Genomic DNA, 18,484 nt, shown 5'->3' on the forward strand with positions numbered 1-18,484 from the left:
GTTATGACAAAGCAAGGACACTGGGCATTTGCAGACTAGTATTTTTCGCACCGTTCTGCAATACATCAATATCGAACATGCGATTCTTGGAAAGAGGATGATGCCAGTTTATATATTCCTGCTCCTTAGACAACAGCCACGAAGAGCAACCAACTCAGTCCCGGACGGACCAGACCAACCTTGGGCCCAGCTGTGGGGTGTGAGAATGCATCTGGTACCGGTGAACCGGGTGAAGAAGCCTAGCCGGACTCCTGAATAAATCCACCATTGCCTTTCCAATGACCGCTAGTGGCTGGCAGAGGCCTAATTGCCGCTAACTCTATGTGCCCAGGGTAGCGAGTCTGTTCGGCTGTGTGCACTAGTCCTGCATTAGCCGGAGTGTGGGTGAGAATGTCGGCATCCTACCGAATTGGCGTTCTTCTGGGATGTCCCTTGTAAGGCGTTGGTCTGGTAGTGTAGTAATCGCATATGCCTGATCAATATGCGCGATTAGATCTACAATCGCCAACGTTTGTAGCACATTCCGGCCATTAGCCATACTGCATCGCTAGTTGAGTGCATGAAATCGCCGGCTCGATGATATCCTTGGAGCACGTTTCACAATGGAATACCTCTGATCGAACGTCCCTGATGTTATGCTACACTGCCGGCCCTTTATTAAACCCTTTGCTCAAGCACCTACTGTTTCAGTAAAATGCTAGTGTTACTCGCCTGTATATATCCGGTACCAATTTTAGCTGCGCACCAGTTGCGGGTCACCAGTTACAACGTTGTTCGCATAACCTGCGTGGCAGCATGCAACTGAAATAATGCCGTGCTTATTGTGTTGATATCTGGCAAACACAAAGCATGGCCCTGGTATAAAAGGCGGCGGGTAGGAGCCAATTCTCTAGTTTGTTCCATACGCTCAATTCCTCACTGCTGTTCTCCTCAAACAACTCTACCATTCAGCCCATAGATATCTCCAGCACAGTCCATGCATCTGATTCCGCTTGCTATCTTTGCTGCCACTGCGGCTATTGCAGTCAATGGTGCCCGTCTTCTCACTAGCCACTTGGTGACGCCAGGCATCCTCCACAAATGCCGTTGCAGCCGCTGCATCGGAATCTCGGCCCATTCCTAGCTATATTCGATTCAATGCTATTCCGTATTCCACAGCCAGTGGCCAAGCAACCTCTGTTTTGACCGCATTGCCTACCAGCAAACCCCCAAAGACATCAAAGCCCGCGCAAAGCAGAAAGCGAAAAGCCAACTGTAAGGTCATCAACTGCCAGTACCAATATGGCGACTGATGCGCCTACTTTTGCTACTGCCAAACCTGCGATTCCTGCTGTCGATGTAGTAGCCATTAGTCCTATGCCATCGTCCACCAACTCCAAACCTGTGTCGTCGCCCCCTTATGCAGCTCAGGTAATTGGCTCACCAGTGGCGCCAATATATGGTGCAAAGAAAGGGTACTAGCAGTGCTGCAAGTGTCGGTCACAGTGTCCTGTTCCATTATCGCAGGTCGAACCAGTTTGTCTTTCAGCAGCCTTTTTACTCAATTATTACGAATATGCGTCTGCAAAATGTTTTCAACACGCTTCATGGCGGATCTTGTGGACTCACGCAGCTGCGTCAGTGATTCTTGCTGCGCGTCTATGCGCTTCATTTGCTGACCAAGGATGTCTAGCACATACCGGCATGTCTGCTCAGGGTTGTCCATGCTGATGCCACCTGCCATTACTGGAGTCTGGGCCACAACCATAGGTGAGCCTGCTAGCATTGGTCCGGATGTGGGCACCGCAGTCTGGCTAACACTGGTGGAGCTGGCGCGATGCATGGGCGGCACTGGTGGTGCTTGAGGCTGTGCAGTATTCTGAGTGAGCTGGCCGCTATATGGTGCGCGGTGTGATGGTGGCGAATACCGGGTGTAGGGGTGATGATGTGTTGGTTGCTGGAGTTGGATAGTAGGAGAACGATGGAGGATCCGTGGCGCCCAGGGATGGTCTGTGAGCTATGACGCAGCATTGGCGGTGCTTGTGACGGACCTTGCTGGAGTCTGAGATGTGGCTCCTGCTGAAGGTTGCTGGCGGGAACGAGCTGCTTATTTTGTGCTGATGCTGATGCTGATGCTGATGCTGATGCTGGTGTTGATACTGGTGGACTCCGCGCGGAGGTGACTGGGTTCTGTGCACACCTTGCATGCTTGAATCTGACAGCCGGTGGTGTGATGTACCTCTGGTACCCACCGAACCTGCAGACTGCGACACAGACTCGTCGTATACCTGGCGCATAGCGTGGGCGCCTGTTGCAATCGACAGACCAAGACCTGCATTTGACGGAGTTGGTTGGGCGGCTGTGGCTGCCATCTCTGCAAACTGAGGGTCGCCATCGACGATGTTGGCAACTTCCTTGAAAAAGTCAAAGGTCCAGCGCGCCTGCGCCTTTTTCCTTGTTATGGACGACAACGTCCTTGTAGTCGCTGAGAACCTTGCCCCACCGGTCCTATATAGATTTAGCTGCGTTTAGTATACAGGCTGTGCATGCGTGTGCAGAACGAGGCGTGTGAGCGCGAGCCTATGCACGAGGTTAGTGCCAGCAAAATATCACCAAGCCAGACTAGGCTGGCCAAATTGGACAATTGTATGGATAGTGGATCCGCTCAATAGTGGTAGGATTATGCCTGTCCAACCCGTGCTCAATGCCAGCACTCCACCCGTCCCTCAAATCATGAATTGAAAGCGCCACACGAAAAGCCATGTGCTAGCTTTGCTGGTGTAGTCTGGGTATCTGTGGGAAAGGGACGAGATGACAAGGGTGTCGCCCGGTCAGCTAGCAGGACAACGATGCCAGTGCTGGACCCAGGGAGCCGCTGTGGACACCGATTGTAGTACGTGTGTATGCTGCTGTGGGCGAAATAGACAGGCAGCATTGCAAGCAACAGATGCCACCAGGCGAGCAAGGAAGGCTCCTCAGAGAGAGCTGGGGCGAATAAAAGATTGTAGATCATGTGAGGCATACTGGCGCTCTAGGTAAATCGCCGCTGCCAAGTCGGACTCCAGCTGGGCAGCAAGCTTGCCGATGAGATCCACCTCCATTCCCACTCGCTCCAGAGTGATCTGCCATCCCCTCCAGAGAGAATCTGCAGAATATTCAGACCAAGAAGAGCGACGCTGCAGTGCATGCAGATGGTAGCATCTTGAGGATGCAACAGGATGACCGCGGGCATAAGCCAAAAAAAAACAGAAGAGACGCGCGCTGATGATTTTCAACATACCACGAGATGCGTGCTGTCGCCATGGGGAAGGAATGAAGGCCCAAAGGCAGCGACAGACAGCACGAGGACGAAGCACGCTCAGCCTGTCAGGCCTCTCGCAGCGTGGTGATCAGCGCGCAGTATGACAGTAGTTCACAGGCGCTTTCAATTGGCGCTCGCTGGTTCCCAGAAAGTTGGTAGTAGGCGGGGACAGAGGCGGGTCCCAAATGAGAGTTGGATCGGCTCCGCGTATGGCTAGAATCATTTACAGTGCGCAACGGCGAATTATTTTAGAAAATGGCGATTGCTGCTGTAGAATGGGAATGTGGATCGATAGGAAGCTGAAATGACAGCGTAGTAATGACCTAAATGGGGATTGCAGTTCATGGACAGACTCGAGTGGATGAAGATCCAAGCAGCTACCGAGTGAAAACACACAAAGAGGGGCTGGGGCTGAGGCTGAGGCTGAGGCTGAAGCGAGGATGCATTCCGCCTATTGCTAGCCGGGGGCGTACTTCGGCCTTAGGCTAGCTGGCGGCGCCCTGCGGCGGGGCTTTGCAAACACACCCCTCCTTCCCAACAATTGCTGGGCTGTGCACGGTAATTGTGCCAGGACGGGGCAAGGATGGGGCGAGTGACACGGCAGGATATCCGACAAGACAAATGGCTTGGAATAATCGCTGATTCAAAAGGCCGTTGCCACGAACAACAACAGCAGCAACAGCAAGAGAAAAGAACTGGCAGCTATGTCGAGACAAGCCCTTCTAGCCAAATTTAGCCAAGCCTGAGGCTGGGAATTGAAGTGGCAGATAGTGGGAGGTGGTGTAGAATGCCATCCCGTGGATCAAAAAGCGCTAGCCGGCAACAATGCTTTGTGGATGGGAGCGGCATGGAATGGGAGGAGACGCCCAGATTCACTCGCATCAAGTGACGTGCGCCATATTCGGAAACTGCAAAAGCAGTGTCTCGATGTCACTGAATGCAAAGGAGAAAACGAAAACAGCTTGCTGCTGCAAACAGTCGGCAGCGGGCACGGCCATACGAGGCAGGGGAGGAGCGGTAGGGGGAGGATGTGGGAGACTGAAAGAGAGCCAGCAAACAATGCTTACCGCACACCTGGGTTGTGTTATACCCGTCTGAGAGTGCAAAAGGTAGGTGCGAGCGATGCGCTTTTGGCCATTCGGCAGTAGCTCAACGGAAGCTGATGGCCTGTTTCTCTTTCTTCTGCTGATCAATGATGTTGTTTGGGATACATACCTGCGAGGCTTTCTTTGACCTGCCTGGAAACTGGCTGGAGTGCTCCTTGTGGATTGTATGCCACACATTGCTGCGCTCCTGGTTTGTTTTACAGCGCTTAAGCGAATCGTAGTGGCGGCCAATCGCCCGCACAAGAGACAGAGTCTCCTCACGACTCCAGTTCCTCGCCACCTTGATTGTCTCGCCTGCGCTTGTCGTTCCATCATCCAACATGCTGCTATTGTGGACTGTGCTGGATGGCCGGGCATGGGGCGAGTTTCCCGAATGTGATGATGACATTGGCGATGCGCGTACCGTCGGAGCAAGGTCGGCCGGCTCGCGGAACGCTCCTGGCTGGTGCTGGTGCTGCTGGTTGTGGTACCGGATACTGGAGCTCAGTAGTGGCTGCTGCTGCTGTTGCTGTTTCTGTTGTTGCTGATAAGCAGAGGGCAGCGGCTGGCCTGGGCTGGTGAATGGTCGCGGGTGTGTTGATGACGAAGTGGTGGGGCCTGGGCTGGAAAGCGGATGGCTGAAGGACTGTTGCTGCTGATGCTGTTGCTGCTGTTGTTGCGTGATGCCAGCCTGTGGAGGCTGTGGCCCAGATGGCACATAGCTCCGGTCCATGTGGTTGGTGGCACCGCTTGATACAGCACTGTTGAATTCAGGTATGCTTCGAATGGGTGGAAGGGCAGCATTGGTGCGCTGCGGGTTGACCGAATCGTCCGCCATTGAGAGGTCGAGTGACCTTTTGCGGTAGGCCATGTCTGTCATATGGGAGTACCTGGGTAATATATACGAGATAAGAGGGATAGATTGTATGAAAGGGCGGGTCGGAGAATTCCAGGCAGCCGGAGAACCGCACCTTTATGAAAGATATCAAATGAATTCTATGCAACAGACGCACTAGAATGTACCAAATAGAAGTACAGGGTAAGGCGTGAAATGGGAGTGGAAGCAAACAAATAGAGGAGAGGAATAAAAAAAGGGTGCGTGTGATGTGTATGTATCTCGACTCTGGGGCAAAGGTGCAAGCAATCCCGACGTGGACTTTGCGCCCTTTTTATTGTGAGCCCGGTAACGGCAGCAGACGAGAGAGTAAAAAGGGGAAGAGGCCGATGACAGTGGAGAAAATGATGTGCAGGTCGTCGGGTGGAAGAGGGGGTGGTGAGAAAGAGGGGGGGGGTCGATTAGCGCTGGTGCAAATCAGGCAGCGCGGGCCAAGCGGGCCAGCTGGAAAAAGGACGCGATGGAGAAGAGCAGCTAAAAGGGGGTGTGGGGGTGGGTCAGACGAGCGGGTTCTGCAGGGGGGTTAAAAAACGACGTACAATATGCGGGCCAGCAAAGCGAACATTGAAAACATAAAGGCCATGGGTTTAGTGAAGCTGGAAATGCAAACTAGCGGCACGCCAAAGAGCTGGACTGCCGCCTCTTGTTTCTGGTCAGGCACGGCTCAGGAAGGAAATAGCAGCAGCTGGTACGTAAGGAAAGCAGGGGCAGATTGGCGGCTGGGAAGAAGCAGCACAAGTAGTGGCAGTATTGCCTCAACTGATGTGCTCCTCTTTCCATCTCGCCTGCCCAGAAAGGAGGCGATTCACGGCAGGTGGGCTCGTGTGTGAATGAGGTGAAGCAAGTGTCACGCTGGTTTTGTGGTGAGAAAAGGGGAACTCGCTTTGGCTTGGCTTGGCTTGGTGTAGAGAGGGGGTGCACCCTCCTGACCTCGAGAACTATCCTTGAAGTGGAACCCAATGGGAACACCTGTATGCAACTGCATACAGCCGACATTGACCGAAGATGGCTCAAAAGAGGCAAAAATCCGACGCGTGTGTGCTCTAGCAACGGGAGGCTGTATACACCCCCGTCTGGCAGATGGCTGTTGCACATGGAAATAGGGTTCTATTCTCGTCTGCCTTTGTGCCATTTTTGGGATCCAACAGCACGCTGTCCATATTTGGGCTATCTCACGTTGCACGGGCAAATGGGAGAGAGTCAGCACTCTCATTTTCCCTGCCTTCTTTTGTTTCTCAAAGCGCCATTGCCTGTAACAAAAATAACATGTGGGGACGGAACACAGATACATTTAGTTGCTGGCGAAAAACAAGCCACTTGTATTCCAGCATGCCTGTGCAGATTGCTCTGTTGTTGACATTTCCCCCTTACAAGATTGTCCACAGAGAGCAGGGGCAGAGTTAGAAATGACAACACTTGGGCTCCCGGGTAGATATTGCACAGACAATTAGAGTTTGAGTGAAGACCCTATTGACAGGTGACAAAACGGAAGGAAGAAAATAATACTAGCCAAAGCGGAATGTTTCCTGAGAACGCCACATCACTTGTTTCGACGCTAGGCGACAAAACATGCAGTGCAGAGCTGCTGGTCTCGTTCTGGAGGACAGGCAGTGTGCGATGGGAGAGAGAACATAGCTCGCACACTCGGCTGTGTGGAAAGAGGCAAAGGGTGCTTGAAACGAGAGATTTGCGGCCACCCAAACCAGCCAGAAATACTTGGCAGCGTAGTCTGTGCCACTGGGATCCCATCCGACAAAAATAAAAAACACTGGCTCCGTAAAGCATATCAGCGCAGATGCTGCTTCTTCGTGCCATGGAGTTCGCTGTGGAGGGCCCATGCTAGTGCCTACCTCCAACAAAAGGAGATCCCCGCCAGGAGTAGCTATATGCGCAGCGAATGACAGTTGAAAGGTACACTATGGATGTGTATGATCTACCGCTCTGGCCTTTTGCTGGGCAGCATGGGGGCTTCTGGTCGACAACCTCCGGGGTGAAGTGCCCAGGTGGTTTGAAAGAAAATAGCCAAAGCCCGCACTGCTCTACAATGGCGATGGCTTAATTATTTCTGTCATCATGCTCGACATATCGGCAGCCTGTGGTTTGTCAGCGATAAGGCATTCTCTCCGCTGAACATCGGTTGGAACCGCAAATCCAAGTGCAGGTTTATTGCGAGCTTAGCATGCCGAGATCGCCTGCCCGGTGTTCTAGCAGGCTCGCCATTGCCAGGCAGCAGGAGCGGATGGGAGCGACGAAGGGGAACCCATGACCTCCAGCGGCCAGAACGAAGGTGAGGGAAATCGTTTTTCAGCTCACAGTAGGCAAAAATCGACACCGGATTCCCATGGCTGCACATCGTCGCTTGCAAGGTGTATAGCAGGAAATATGCCGTTTGCTCCACAGTGGGAGATGTGCAGCAGGCAAGGCAGGGGATTGCTGCGTGTGCCAGAAGGGCTCTGCTGAAATGAAGCAGCTACTGGGAGGGGCTCCGATTTTTGCGCTGTCTGTCGAGAACAAGCCAGGTTATCAGACATGTGCAGTTTATTTTCTCCGAATATGCCAAACCTCCCATCTGCTCCAGCGAGTCACATGTGCATGCCCTCAGCGCATACACACATGAAAACAATGCCGGCGAGAATTCGCGAGGCGCCTTGTCTGTTGGCCATGGTCATAATGCTGTATGTCGCCGCGGCACTGGGTCGCGTGCCCATCTGCATTATGTCACCTCCTGCCATTCGCTGTTGTTCCTGTTTCAGACGCCGAGGGTAATATGCGAACAAGGCGAGGGTTAGGGATGTGGGCTGTCTGTGCGAGTTCCCCAAAATCTCTTGGCAGATTCCACTCCCGGCATGCATGGCATTGCACACCCAGGATGCAGAGAAGCAATACGCAAAAGGTGGGAGAGGGGTGGCCAAGGTCATGCATGCGCAAGACGACACCCCCAAAGTCAAAATTACTAGGGAGCGTGTAGTCAGCAGTGTGGGCAATGCCAGGCTCTGGCCAACCGCATCCCCGCACTGCATATCCAGCAGTGGAATGAGATAAGCAAAGGGGGGAGAGAAAAACCACTGGGGCAGACGCGCTGAGCTGCACAGAATGCATGTCACAATTTCCCCCTTTGGTAATCGGGGGAGGAGGAGCTGGTAAGCTGCAAAGGACCAGCTCATGTGTCCACTCGCTCCAGAGCGGTGGATTGTATCGGCATGTACGGGTGCAGCACGGCCAGGTATGGTCAGAGGTATGTAGATTGTTTTGTTGCCAATCTCAATACACCCTCGCCACTTTCCCGCTGCCACTTTTCAGATATTTTTCGCCAACAGGAAACGTTTTTCGTTTTGGAGAACCGGGTGTATCCATTGCATATCCGCTGAGATCCACTGAGAGTACTTCCGGGCCAGATGCCTTTGCCCTAGTATTTTGGCGCTATGTCTGGAAAGAGACATCCACACAGAAAATCTGGTTCCATAAATATCAGGCATCCGATCACTGCTCCTTTGGCTGAGAAATGTACACGGGCGCACACGATTTTTGGGGAATGGACAATAAGCACGGATCCTATCATTCCTTCTACACCCGCTTTCTCATACACTCACACACCCTTCGCATCATACATAGCCAATACACAGCCAGCACGGGGCAGCAATAGCTTGTATGAACCAGAGCAAGCGCAAATACGACGACAGCAGAGCCAGCGACAGCGAAATGGATGATGCAAAATACATACGGATTGACGGCGCTGGGGATGCACAGGCGCAGCGAGTCAAGGCGCTGAGCAATGCCGAGCAAGTGGCGGCGCATTACAATTCGCGGCGCGAGCTTGGTGTCCAAGGTCGACTGCATACGGCAATTACTGGACTTCGTATATTCAACAACTGGGTCAAGTCCATCATTATCCGCCAAAACACGTTCCGCGGGTGCAAGGTGCTTGACCTCGGGTGTGGAAAGGGTGGCGACCTTCGCAAGTGGAGCTTCAGCAACATTGGCGAGTACGTGGGCATGGGTAAGGATCGCTGCTTTGTCAAAGGTGGCCGAGCTGTGGGAAGGCTGAACTGTTTGCAGCCTCGCCAGCCGTTTATTCTCAAGTTTGTTGTTGCACATTATGTCTCACACATGCAGATATTTTTGCTTCCTTGTGTAGATATTGCTGGCGTATCTGTCAACCAGGCGCACAAGCGCTATCTGGAAATGAAGAAGCCGATATTCCCTGCGCGCTTCTATGTGCAGGACTGCTACGGGGTACGTATCGAGGTTGGTTGAGACAAGCCTCGCTTATCAGGGGTATATATGTTGGGCTGCTTTTGTCGCCTCAAGCGCACACCGGTCTTTTGTATTTGCGCCGATTGTTTTGCCAGCTCACTATTGGAGTAGGCGAAATATTTTAAAATTAGGCTTGTTGTTCCTTTATTAGGGACATTTCGCACATGGCCCTTGTTTTGCAGGCTTGCTTTCCTATTTCTTTGACAGCAGCAGCCTGCTTGTCTGCAGTGTTTGTGCCAGATAACATATGCATATGCTGATCCCAGTCCCTTCTCAGCGCTGGACGCTTGAGTACATGGCATTGTCACGCACTGGACTACAAATATCTGCAGCAGATTGTGACATTTGCATACGCTTCTGCGCCTCCCTCCCTCTCCTCCGTTGTACAAGGTGTATCTGGCTTTATGGCTAGGGGCAGCGAGATGAGCCAGCACACTCAACGTATTTTTTTGCCTTTTCCCTTTTAGGAGCCGCTTGAAAAGACGCTCCAGCCGCCCGACTACCAGGCTGACGTTATCAGCGCCCAGTTCTGCCTGCACTATGCATTCGAGTCCGAAAAGAAGGCGCGGCAGATGATGCACAATGTGTCCTCACATCTGGCGTCGGGTGGCAGGTTCATCTTCACCATTCCGAACGCCAACTGGCTCATCAAAAAGCTGCGCAGCAGCAGCGACAACACATTCGGCAACTCAGTTTACCGTGTTGAGTTCCAGCGGCGCGAGCCGATCACCCGGTTCGGCTTCCCGTACTCGTTCACTCTGGACGAGGCGGTTGAGGACTGCACAGAGTACATTGTGCACTTCCCCTCGCTGGTCAAGCTTGCCGAGGAGCACGGGATGCGGCTGGTGTCCAGAGTGCCGTTCCACGAGTTCTATGCCAGCATGGTCAATGACCCGAATAACGTCCGGCTGCTTGAGCGCATGGGGGTGGTCACCAGCGACCGGCCGGCACTGACTGACGATGAATGGGAGGCAGTCGGCATTTACATGGCTGTCACTCTGGAGAAAGCTTGAGTAGCGTGACTCTAGCGACGTTTATTCGGTTAATACAGTAATGTATGAGAGAAAAAAGTTGGCGGTACGGCTGTGAGCAGCATTTTGCTCGGAGCTCCCCCTTTTCTCTCCAGTGAGGAGGGGGCGAAGGAAGATAAAGGTTGGCTTGGGCGCAGAGCAATGGGTGGGCAGCGCTACGCTATGTACACAGATAAGGGAGCGCAGCCAAAACAAGTGGCCGGCTGGAGGGCGGCGCTGTTACTCACGAACAGGCCAGAAGCCGTTGTGGACGTCGATTGTATGGTCGCCGCACTCCTTGTACGTGTCAAAGACCTGATCGCAGTATGTGCAGATAAAGCCGACCTTCGCGGCCATGTTGACCAGACGAGCTAGGGCGTTGTTTCTCCGGTTTGCGTTGCACATTGCGAATGGCTGATGGTGAATTGGAGGGGTTTAGAAACTAATGAGCTAGTAAAAAGAGTAGGAGGGAAAGAAAGCGACACCTGCAATTAATTTAAACTGACTCTAGCCCACGCTCCGGTAAAAGTACCCAAGATGGGGCAGCCTGTGCACCCATTGGCTGCGGGGAACCAGCGCGGGGATGCAATCTGGAAGGCACGGGTAGCGTGACCCTCTGAGAAGTGCCAATGCAGCAGGGTCAGACGCGATCATGGACCATGCTCCTTGCAGCTCGGAGAAGAGCCCGAGCACCACCGACCCTAGTCAGCAGCTTCATGGACCCGGGTCAGTTGAGTGCCGCGGTTGGCAGCACTGTTTTCTATGACTGGACTAGAGATGCAGACCAAAGATCGCCGAGCACAGGATACTCAAAGGGCCCTCAGCCAAGACTGCCAATGGAATACTGCGCTCTGCCTACGCAGAAATTAACGGCACTTTTGAGCTGGAGGGGTGGCATTCAGACATTATGAAAAGAAAAGCATTATATTCAGAAAAAAAATCAAACCTTACATGCCAGGGAGTCTGCCAAGGCCGGCAAGTCCACCAGGGAAGCCGCCACCGGGAGCCTGACCCGGGGCCCCAGCGGGACGAGGAGCCTGGCCCGGAGCACCACCAGGACGGGGAGCCTGGCCTGGAGCACCGCCAGGACGAGGAGCCTGGCCTGGAACGCCACCAGGACGAGGAGCCTGTCCGGGAGCACCACCAGGACGAGGAGCCTGTCCGGGAGCACCAGCAGGGCGGGGAGCAGGACCAGCAGGACCAGCAGGGCGCTGAGGGCTAGCAGGCTTCTTTTGAGGTGCCGGCTGCTGCTGCTGCTGGGGCTTGGGCGGGGGGCTAGCACCAAGCAGCTCAGGCAGACCGCCAACGAATGGAATGGGCTTAAGCAGGCGCGTCAGATAGCTGCCTACGCTCTCACCGGCACCTGGAAGCGGAATTCCATACTCGGGAACCGGGGTCGACATCGCAACAGCGAAAAGGGCCACAAAAATGGCGAGGAAGGTAAAGACTGAACGGGCCTGCATTTTACTGGTTGGAAATGAGAGACGTGAATAGGTAGGTGATGCGGATGCCAATTAAACAACGTGTGGGTGAAGGACCAGATATAGGGTATTGTGGAGGGTGATGATATATGGATGGTGTAGGCGGGAAAGGGGACAAGGTCTGCGGAAAAGGCGGGTGTTGAGAGCAAGCGATGGGGGAAGGAGGAGAGGGAGGAGAGCAGGCGAATATAAGGTGGTCTAAGCGTAGCCTGGACTGAGGGGGACTGCGTACGTGTAGGTGGAGAGGAAACGGAAAAGGATTGAATACACGAGTCTAGAAAACTTTCGATGAATGGGTGGGCGATAGGTGGTTCCCGCTATTCTTTTAAGCCCAAAACACGACTATTGGCAGACACAAAGGGAATATCTTTGCTCTCACAAACAACATATACCGCATAATGCATATGACGAAAACGCCATCAATTGTTCGATCTCTATATGGCTGGCGCCACAAACAACTTTGTATGTGCTAGAGCGCCTGGCACTGTGAGCGGACCAGGGACCATGTTGGCCACTAATATCAGCGGCCCGGCCTGTTATAGTGCATCCTGTCTCTACTGCGACTGGGTTTATGGTCGCTACTTGCACCTTATGGCCATGCCTGGTCTAGCGCCACAATGGTCCAGTTCCCTTCGTTCTTTTCCTGGACCATTTCCACAGAATGGCCATCTATCAGGTATAGTAAACGACCACTTTCGATGTTGACAAAGCGGACCACTGTGGCTGGTCTTGTTTGCGATACGATATAATAGCTCACATGCCATTGTTCCAAACGCTCCTTCATAATATGAAGCAGTGTTGCCAAGGTTTTCCGCTCTCCATCAACAAGGCAAGCACAAAGCCATGGGAACAAGCCCAGCATGCTACTAGCTCTATCGTGCAGCAAGAGGCCGCTGTTTTAAAGAATACAAAAGCATACGCAATGGAGAGAATCCCTAAATTCGTCCCTCCCCATGTCTAGGCTGCGCGTGCATCGCTATGGGGAGCAGACCAGCACGCGATCGTGTTGTTCATGCGTACCAATAGCGAGATGTAGTCAGACCGATATTATGCGACAGCAGTCCACAAGGACTTTGCAGTACTGCGCATTTTTGCATGACAAACAGCAGTGCAGGAGCTGTCTGCCAGATATCGATTATACAAGTGGTTCGAAATGACATTATGCAGGTCCTGTAGATTTAATGAATTTGCTTAACCAGAAGTCAACCCAAAAATTAAACATCGCTCAATACACTACTTGCCACCGACGCCAAGCATGGTGGGCAGGCCGCCTACGAATGGCACGTTAGAGACCAAGCGCTGGAAATAGCCGAATAGTGTCTCTCCTGGGCCGGGCAGAGGCACAACTGGGCCATCGTCGGGTGAAGCAACCGGTGCGGCAGCCGCCAAGGCGATCAGAACGAGCAGAACAGAGGAACATGCTAAGGATCTTCATGGCTGAGGCGGATGTTATCAAGGACAGGGCGGAGTCGTTAATGAGGGGATGTGGAAAAGTTAGAGTCAGAGATTACGGTGGGCTGGCTATGAGGTTGGGTAAAGGGTGAGAGACAGCGGCGAGGAGGAGGGAGGGTTGCGGTTTAAGGTTGGCTTAAATGGAGGGCAGCTGAGGAAACAGAAAGAGGGGTGGTGTGCGAATGCTCGAGCTCTCGACCTCCGTCTTGCTACTCTTTTGAGGGAGTGTTTGTATCTCGCTGAATGCGCTGCTTTAACAATGCAGACGTGGCTGAAATGACACCAAAGCAGCAGTGCGGTTCGGGTTAGCAGGGGGTGGTGCGAGTCATATTGAGCCGAGCCGTATGTAGCCATCATGCCGTGATTTGCGAGTTGCATGTCGTGTCAGGTTGGACTGAACGGGCTTTGGTTTAGCGGCATGACTGCGCGTTAGGGAACTGCATCGGCGCTCTTTTGGAGAAAAGGAAAGCTTTTGCCATGAACTGGCACGATATGCGTCTGGCATCAAGGCCTTGGCATCTAAAAGCCATGTATCCTGGCCATCATAATTAGTAATCTGTAGGTGCGAGGTGCGGAGCAGGCGCCGATCAATGTGTGGGCTGCGCTACACAACAAATGGTGGTCGCATATGCACTATTCATTCACACGGATTTTCCACACATTTTTTTCCTGGCAAAGCTGTTTTTTTTTTTGCCAAGACGATGATTGAGCTGGGGAGCTTTTATTTTTGTTCCTTGCCTTCTCCTTGTTCCGCTCTCCCAGCCTTCTATTTTCGCACTTGTATTTTTTTACTTTTATTCCGAAGCCACTCGCAAATGCAGGTCCACGCAGCCGACATTCGGAAGGGCATAAAGGAGGAGGAGTTTCCTGTGCTCAACGAGGCAGCAGCCCTCGCAGGCACATCCTCGCAGGCGGCCGCTCCGCCGCCTTACTCACCGTTCGACCCAACCGATATTTCATTCCCAGACACCCAGCCCTCGGCCCCGCCTGTCCCACCGCAGCAACAGGCAGCAGCAGCAATCTCAACTGTCTCAGCTGTCTGGGCATCAGCAACAGCAGCCAGCAGAATCAGAATACCAGTCCCTCAGCTCCAACGAGTACTACCACCCAGCCAGCTTCCCAGGGCTACCAGGTGGTCCGCATTGCTAATGGGGAAGGGGAGAGCCTTCTTCCCCGCGTGCGCTCGGCACAAGATGCATCTGGCGATCTGCGTCCGCTGGCCACTGACGTCCACTTCCACCATCAGGGGCAGCGCAGGCACTCGCTCCAGCGCCGTCGCGTCCTCCACAGGGGGCGCGGGTGCCTGTCGCGCTGCTGCTGCCAGATATTCTCATGCTGCTGCTTCCTGGTGGGTCTGGCCTTCATCATTGTTCTCTTCTCAATCGCGGTGATGATTGCACGCCAAGTGTTCCCGCCAGGCGGGGACTGGAATTGCTCGAATCTGATGATCCAGAAGAACGAGACCTTTGCTTTTGGGCTCAGCCGGTCGCTATACATTGAGAGTGTCGAGGGCATGTCGATCTCAACCGTGAATTTGCTAAAGAGCAGCAAGCTCCGATACCATTGATCGTCAATGTGGTCGCTGAGGCTGGCAAGAGCAACACCAGGAACAAGATCGCCTTTGTCGTTGGATGATACTAGCGAGAACCAGGAGACTCATGGTTCGCGTCAACCGTCCCTCTTGGGAGTGGCCGCGCGACTGTGTGCGCATTACTCTAAACATTGCTGTGCCGCCGCACATTGGTCCTGCTGCCATGCCGCTGCTACACGTGGTGACATCGACAGGGTCAGCTCAGGCGCTGGATTTGGCGGCAATTCCAGTAAAGGATCTTGACATTCAGATCCATAACGGCCCAATCCAGCTGCGGTCGCTGTCTGTTCTAAGAGACATCCATGTCGTGTCATCCAACGGACGCATCAGCATCAATGATGTGCGGGCTCCAGGTACCAGCACAGTGGAGTCCTCAAACGGGGCACTGGTTGTTGACAGGACTCACGTCAGAGTACATCCATGCCAAGACCTCCAACGCTGTGGTGCGTGCCTCACACATCAGCGGCAGCAAGGAGCTGACTATCCGTACAGCGAACGGCAATATTGCTCTCGAGTCAATCGATGTTGATAGCTTCTCCGCAGCTGACGACCAACGCTGGGGTGCGGGGCCACGCCCGTATCAGGCAGTGGACGCCACGGTGCACACATCCAACGGTAACATCGAGGATATACCTTCCAAGGCGCCTGGCCCTGCTCCTAAGACTATTGAGGCATCCTCTTCAAACTCGCGTGTGGAGCTGACGCTGAGCCAGATCCGCGGCACCTTCGATGTCAAGACCTCCAATGCACGCGCTCAGGTCGAGGGCTCTGATGACGTGCTGAAGTTTGAGCGGAACTCGAGCTCGCGCAAGATGGGCGTGTATGGCAGGGCTAAGGGCGGGAACGTTACCGTAACTTCAAGCAACGGCCAGGCATCCTTGATTTTTGACGATACTCTGTGGGATCATTAAGTTTCAGCGTGCTTTTTATGTTTCAAATCACAAAGTTGGTATTCTACGAGTAACTGCGGTTATTGATACAATGGCAAGCGCTTTATTCACGGTATGGCTTCCAAAGTATTGCAGACTCAGGCTCTGCTACTGCCCCTGGTACGATATTGCATGTCTGTCCGATGAATGTGTGAAACATTTGGCGTGGAGAAGCAGGATCTAAACAGTTCCCAGGAACACAGGGGCTGGCTGTATCCCAAGGCGTGTGTGAATTAATCATGCATTGTCTATAATATTATCCACCCCACTGCCCCCACATAGTTTTGGATTCTTTCTCTCGCATGATTAGGGATACACAGACGAGGCGCTACTTGGTTATATACATATGGGGTGCTGCTCGACAGGACCATCTTTTGCAATTCATAATCTGGTTAGGTCTTATTGAATCTCGCATCTCTCGTAGCCGTATTCTTTTTCTCGTTTTTGCTCTGTCATTTTTAATATTTCTAATTCCTTCTATTTTGCGCTCGTATCTTTTTAACCCTGTTAAGCCATTTAGGATACCAAAGAAAAGAAGCCACTCTGTTTGATACTAAGTAATAAGCAGCCACATTAACCTGACAACCATGGCAAACGGTCTCCCTAAAAGAGACAAGCGTGCCCAGCTCCTGACCCCGCTGTTCATTGCGATTCTCTCCTTGACATTCAGCGCCAATGCCGATGTCTATGACTTTGATTCCAACGCAGCGCCAGGTTTCCAAAGCCAGAACGACCTGAATTGGATCCAGAACGTGAATGCGTCCGCTGGCTACGGCCCCCAGATGACCCCAGCCTCGCCGCAATCCCAGCCCACAGCAGCACCGCAAGCTCCTACGCCCACACCACAAGCCTCTACGCCCACACCACAGGCCTCTACGCCCGCATCGCCTCAGAAGAACAGCGGGCTCCGCCGCAATAATGCCTACGGCAATTTTGGCTTAGGATGATGATGACTATGATGGATCTCCGCCCCCAGTTGTCAACATCATTGGCATTCCTTCAGCCACCACAGCCACACCCTCTTTGACCACCCGTAGTTCCAATGCCAACTCAGCACCTTCATCAAGGGCCTTCAACGAGGACACAGAGGAAGAAGAGGACCTGCTTCCTGCCCGCTCACGCAAGCGCCGCAGACCCCGTGATACTCGTGCCAGACGCGGAAACCGCGATCGCCGCAGATCCCTTCCGCGCAATGGCATTCGTGATGACATGGAGGACCCGCTCGACGATGATCTTGGCCCCACCCAGGAGCCTGGATGGGATGATGGTGATGATTCATGGGATCATGGCGATGGTGGTGAGCGCGGCCACAAGTTCCAGCAGCCACAGTAGAGGCAACTGGTGGCTATAACGGTGGGCGGTGGCTATAACGGTGGAGGCGGTGGCTATAATGGTGGAGGCGGTGGACATAACGGCGGCGGTGGGTACTCAGGTAACCCTTCTCCACCTAATGAATACTACGGTGGACCTCCTCCTAGGCCTATCGGATACTGTGCTGGCCCTCCTCTCCCACCGCCTAGTTATTCTGCAGGCCCTGTGCCCTATGGTGGAGGTGGAGGGGTGGAGGCGGGCGGTGGTTATAACGGGTGGAGGGCGGTGGTGCCTATTCCAGTGGTGGAGGCGATTACGGCGGCGGAGGAGGATACCAAGCGACAGTTCCTCCTACTCCAAGCTATTCGAGCGGTGGAGGGTACAATGACGGAGGAGGTGCTGGTTATAATGGCGGTGGCGGTGGCGGCGGCGGTGGGTTACCAAGGGACTACTCCACCTGCTCCTATCTATTCGAGCAGTGGTGGAGGATGTGGGAGCAGCGGAGGTGGTGGCCATGGTGGTGGCGGAGGGTGCGGCGGCGGCGGCGGCGGCGGCGGCGGAGGAGGAGGAGGGTACGGTGGTGGTGGTGGTGGTGGTGGCGGTGGATACCAAGCAACTATTCCACCTACCCAAGGCTACTCAAGCGGTGGAGGGTATGGTGATGGTGGTGGCGGTGGTGGGTACCAAGGGGCTCCTCCTCCTGTTCCTAACTATTCAAGCAGCAGTGGTGGTTACAATGGAGGTGGAGGTGGAGGTGGAGGTGATGGTTACCAAGGGACCGCTCCTCCTGTTCCTAATTACTCAAGCAGCGGTGGTAGCTACAATGGAGGTGGAGGTGGGGCGGTGGTGGTTACAGTAGCGGTGGAGGTGGGGGCGGTGGTGGTGGTGGTGGCGGTTATAACGGCAGCGGCGGCGGCGGCGGTGGTGGCTATCAGAGTGGTCCTGCTCCTAACTACTCTAGTGGAGGCGGCGGTAGTTATCAGGGGACCGGACCGCCACCTGGTGGTTGGCAGGCATCTTCTACAGCTGGCTATGGTTCCACAACACAGGTTGTCGCAACAGTTGTGTACTCAGCTGTCAGCATCGTTGGACCGAATGGGTCTACATACGGCGGTGCGACCACGTCAAAGCCTACCAGCAGTGGAACCAGTAACTACAGGCGCGGACAGATTGTGTTCCCCGACAACGGCACAGGC

General features: G+C 53.7%; 8 protein-coding genes across 8 annotated transcripts; 4 read left to right on the forward strand and 4 right to left on the reverse strand.

Annotated features, from left to right (window-relative positions):
* Positions 1 to 931: 931 nt before the first annotated feature.
* On the forward strand, positions 932 to 1,520 carry DL89DRAFT_265492 (uncharacterized protein). The gene is made up of 2 exons (XM_040886691.1): positions 932 to 1,085; positions 1,202 to 1,520. Exons 1-2 carry the CDS (start codon positions 977 to 979, stop codon positions 1,459 to 1,461), a joined length of 369 nt encoding a protein of 122 aa, XP_040745206.1. The 5' UTR covers positions 932 to 976; the 3' UTR covers positions 1,462 to 1,520.
* Positions 1,521 to 1,540: 20 nt separating this feature from the next.
* DL89DRAFT_255518 (uncharacterized protein) lies at positions 1,541 to 2,351 on the reverse strand (the record flags this gene model as incomplete). Its single annotated transcript, XM_040885358.1, has 3 exons — positions 1,541 to 1,989; positions 2,031 to 2,120; positions 2,180 to 2,351. 3 exons carry the CDS (start codon positions 2,349 to 2,351, stop codon positions 1,541 to 1,543), a joined length of 711 nt encoding a protein of 236 aa, XP_040745207.1.
* Positions 2,352 to 4,429: 2,078 nt separating this feature from the next.
* DL89DRAFT_311034 (uncharacterized protein) lies at positions 4,430 to 5,609 on the reverse strand (the record flags this gene model as incomplete). Its single annotated transcript, XM_040890974.1, has 1 exon — positions 4,430 to 5,609. Exon 1 carries the CDS (start codon positions 5,243 to 5,245, stop codon positions 4,430 to 4,432), a length of 816 nt encoding a protein of 271 aa, XP_040745208.1. The 5' UTR covers positions 5,246 to 5,609.
* A 3,168-nt stretch (positions 5,610 to 8,777) lies between these two features.
* On the forward strand, positions 8,778 to 10,581 carry DL89DRAFT_265497 (guanine-7 methyltransferase). The gene is made up of 3 exons (XM_040886692.1): positions 8,778 to 9,257; positions 9,396 to 9,493; positions 9,982 to 10,581. The coding sequence occupies exons 1-3, from the start codon at positions 8,909 to 8,911 to the stop codon at positions 10,525 to 10,527; spliced, it is 993 nt and encodes a 330-aa protein (XP_040745209.1). The 5' UTR covers positions 8,778 to 8,908; the 3' UTR covers positions 10,528 to 10,581.
* An 890-nt stretch (positions 10,582 to 11,471) lies between these two features.
* On the reverse strand, positions 11,472 to 11,987 carry DL89DRAFT_255521 (uncharacterized protein; the record flags this gene model as incomplete). The annotated part of the gene is made up of 1 exon (XM_040885359.1): positions 11,472 to 11,987. The coding sequence occupies one exon, from the start codon at positions 11,985 to 11,987 to the stop codon at positions 11,472 to 11,474; it is 516 nt and encodes a 171-aa protein (XP_040745210.1).
* Positions 11,988 to 13,164: 1,177 nt separating this feature from the next.
* On the reverse strand, positions 13,165 to 13,628 carry DL89DRAFT_265499 (uncharacterized protein; the record flags this gene model as incomplete). The annotated part of the gene is made up of 1 exon (XM_040886693.1): positions 13,165 to 13,628. A coding segment is annotated over one exon (195 nt), but the record flags the coding sequence as incomplete, so codon positions are not given.
* Positions 13,629 to 14,201: 573 nt separating this feature from the next.
* On the forward strand, positions 14,202 to 16,008 carry DL89DRAFT_265500 (uncharacterized protein). Its single transcript, XM_040886695.1, is given in 7 exon segments — positions 14,202 to 14,494; positions 14,524 to 14,985; positions 15,006 to 15,083; positions 15,146 to 15,454; positions 15,477 to 15,572; positions 15,592 to 15,609; positions 15,633 to 16,008. 7 exon segments carry the CDS (start codon positions 14,273 to 14,275, stop codon positions 15,957 to 15,959), a joined length of 1,512 nt encoding a protein of 503 aa, XP_040745212.1. The 5' UTR covers positions 14,202 to 14,272; the 3' UTR covers positions 15,960 to 16,008.
* Positions 16,009 to 16,456: 448 nt separating this feature from the next.
* On the forward strand, positions 16,457 to 16,987 carry DL89DRAFT_101471 (uncharacterized protein). Its single transcript, XM_040882995.1, has one exon. The coding sequence runs from the start codon at positions 16,565 to 16,567 to the stop codon at positions 16,922 to 16,924; it is 360 nt and encodes a 119-aa protein (XP_040745213.1). The 5' UTR covers positions 16,457 to 16,564; the 3' UTR covers positions 16,925 to 16,987.
* Positions 16,988 to 18,484: the final 1,497 nt, after the last annotated feature.

This window comes from Linderina pennispora (genome assembly GCF_002104995.1).
Source record: "Linderina pennispora strain ATCC 12442 chromosome Unknown DL89scaffold_3, whole genome shotgun sequence".
Taxonomy (NCBI): Eukaryota; Fungi; Kickxellomycota; class Kickxellomycetes; order Kickxellales; family Kickxellaceae; genus Linderina; species Linderina pennispora.

Coding starts and splice junctions, on each gene's coding strand:
- DL89DRAFT_265497 (XM_040886692.1), top strand. CDS start 8,909: ATGAACCAGAGCAAGCGCAAATACGACGACAGCAGAGCCAGCGACAGC. Junction 9,258..9,395: donor TGGCGAGTACGTGGGCATGG/GTAAGGATCGCT, acceptor TTCCTTGTGTAG/ATATTGCTGGCGTATCTGTC. Junction 9,494..9,981: donor ATGTGCAGGACTGCTACGGG/GTACGTATCGAG, acceptor TTTCCCTTTTAG/GAGCCGCTTGAAAAGACGCT.
- DL89DRAFT_101471 (XM_040882995.1), top strand. CDS start 16,565: ATGGCAAACGGTCTCCCTAAAAGAGACAAGCGTGCCCAGCTCCTGACC.
- DL89DRAFT_265500 (XM_040886695.1), top strand. CDS start 14,273: ATGCAGGTCCACGCAGCCGACATTCGGAAGGGCATAAAGGAGGAGGAG. Junction 14,495..14,523: donor CAATCTCAACTGTCTCAGCT/GTCTGGGCATCA, acceptor AGCAGCCAGCAG/AATCAGAATACCAGTCCCTC. Junction 15,084..15,145: donor GGAACAAGATCGCCTTTGTC/GTTGGATGATAC, acceptor CCCTCTTGGGAG/TGGCCGCGCGACTGTGTGCG.
- DL89DRAFT_265492 (XM_040886691.1), top strand. CDS start 977: ATGCATCTGATTCCGCTTGCTATCTTTGCTGCCACTGCGGCTATTGCA. Junction 1,086..1,201: donor AGGCATCCTCCACAAATGCC/GTTGCAGCCGCT, acceptor ATTGCCTACCAG/CAAACCCCCAAAGACATCAA.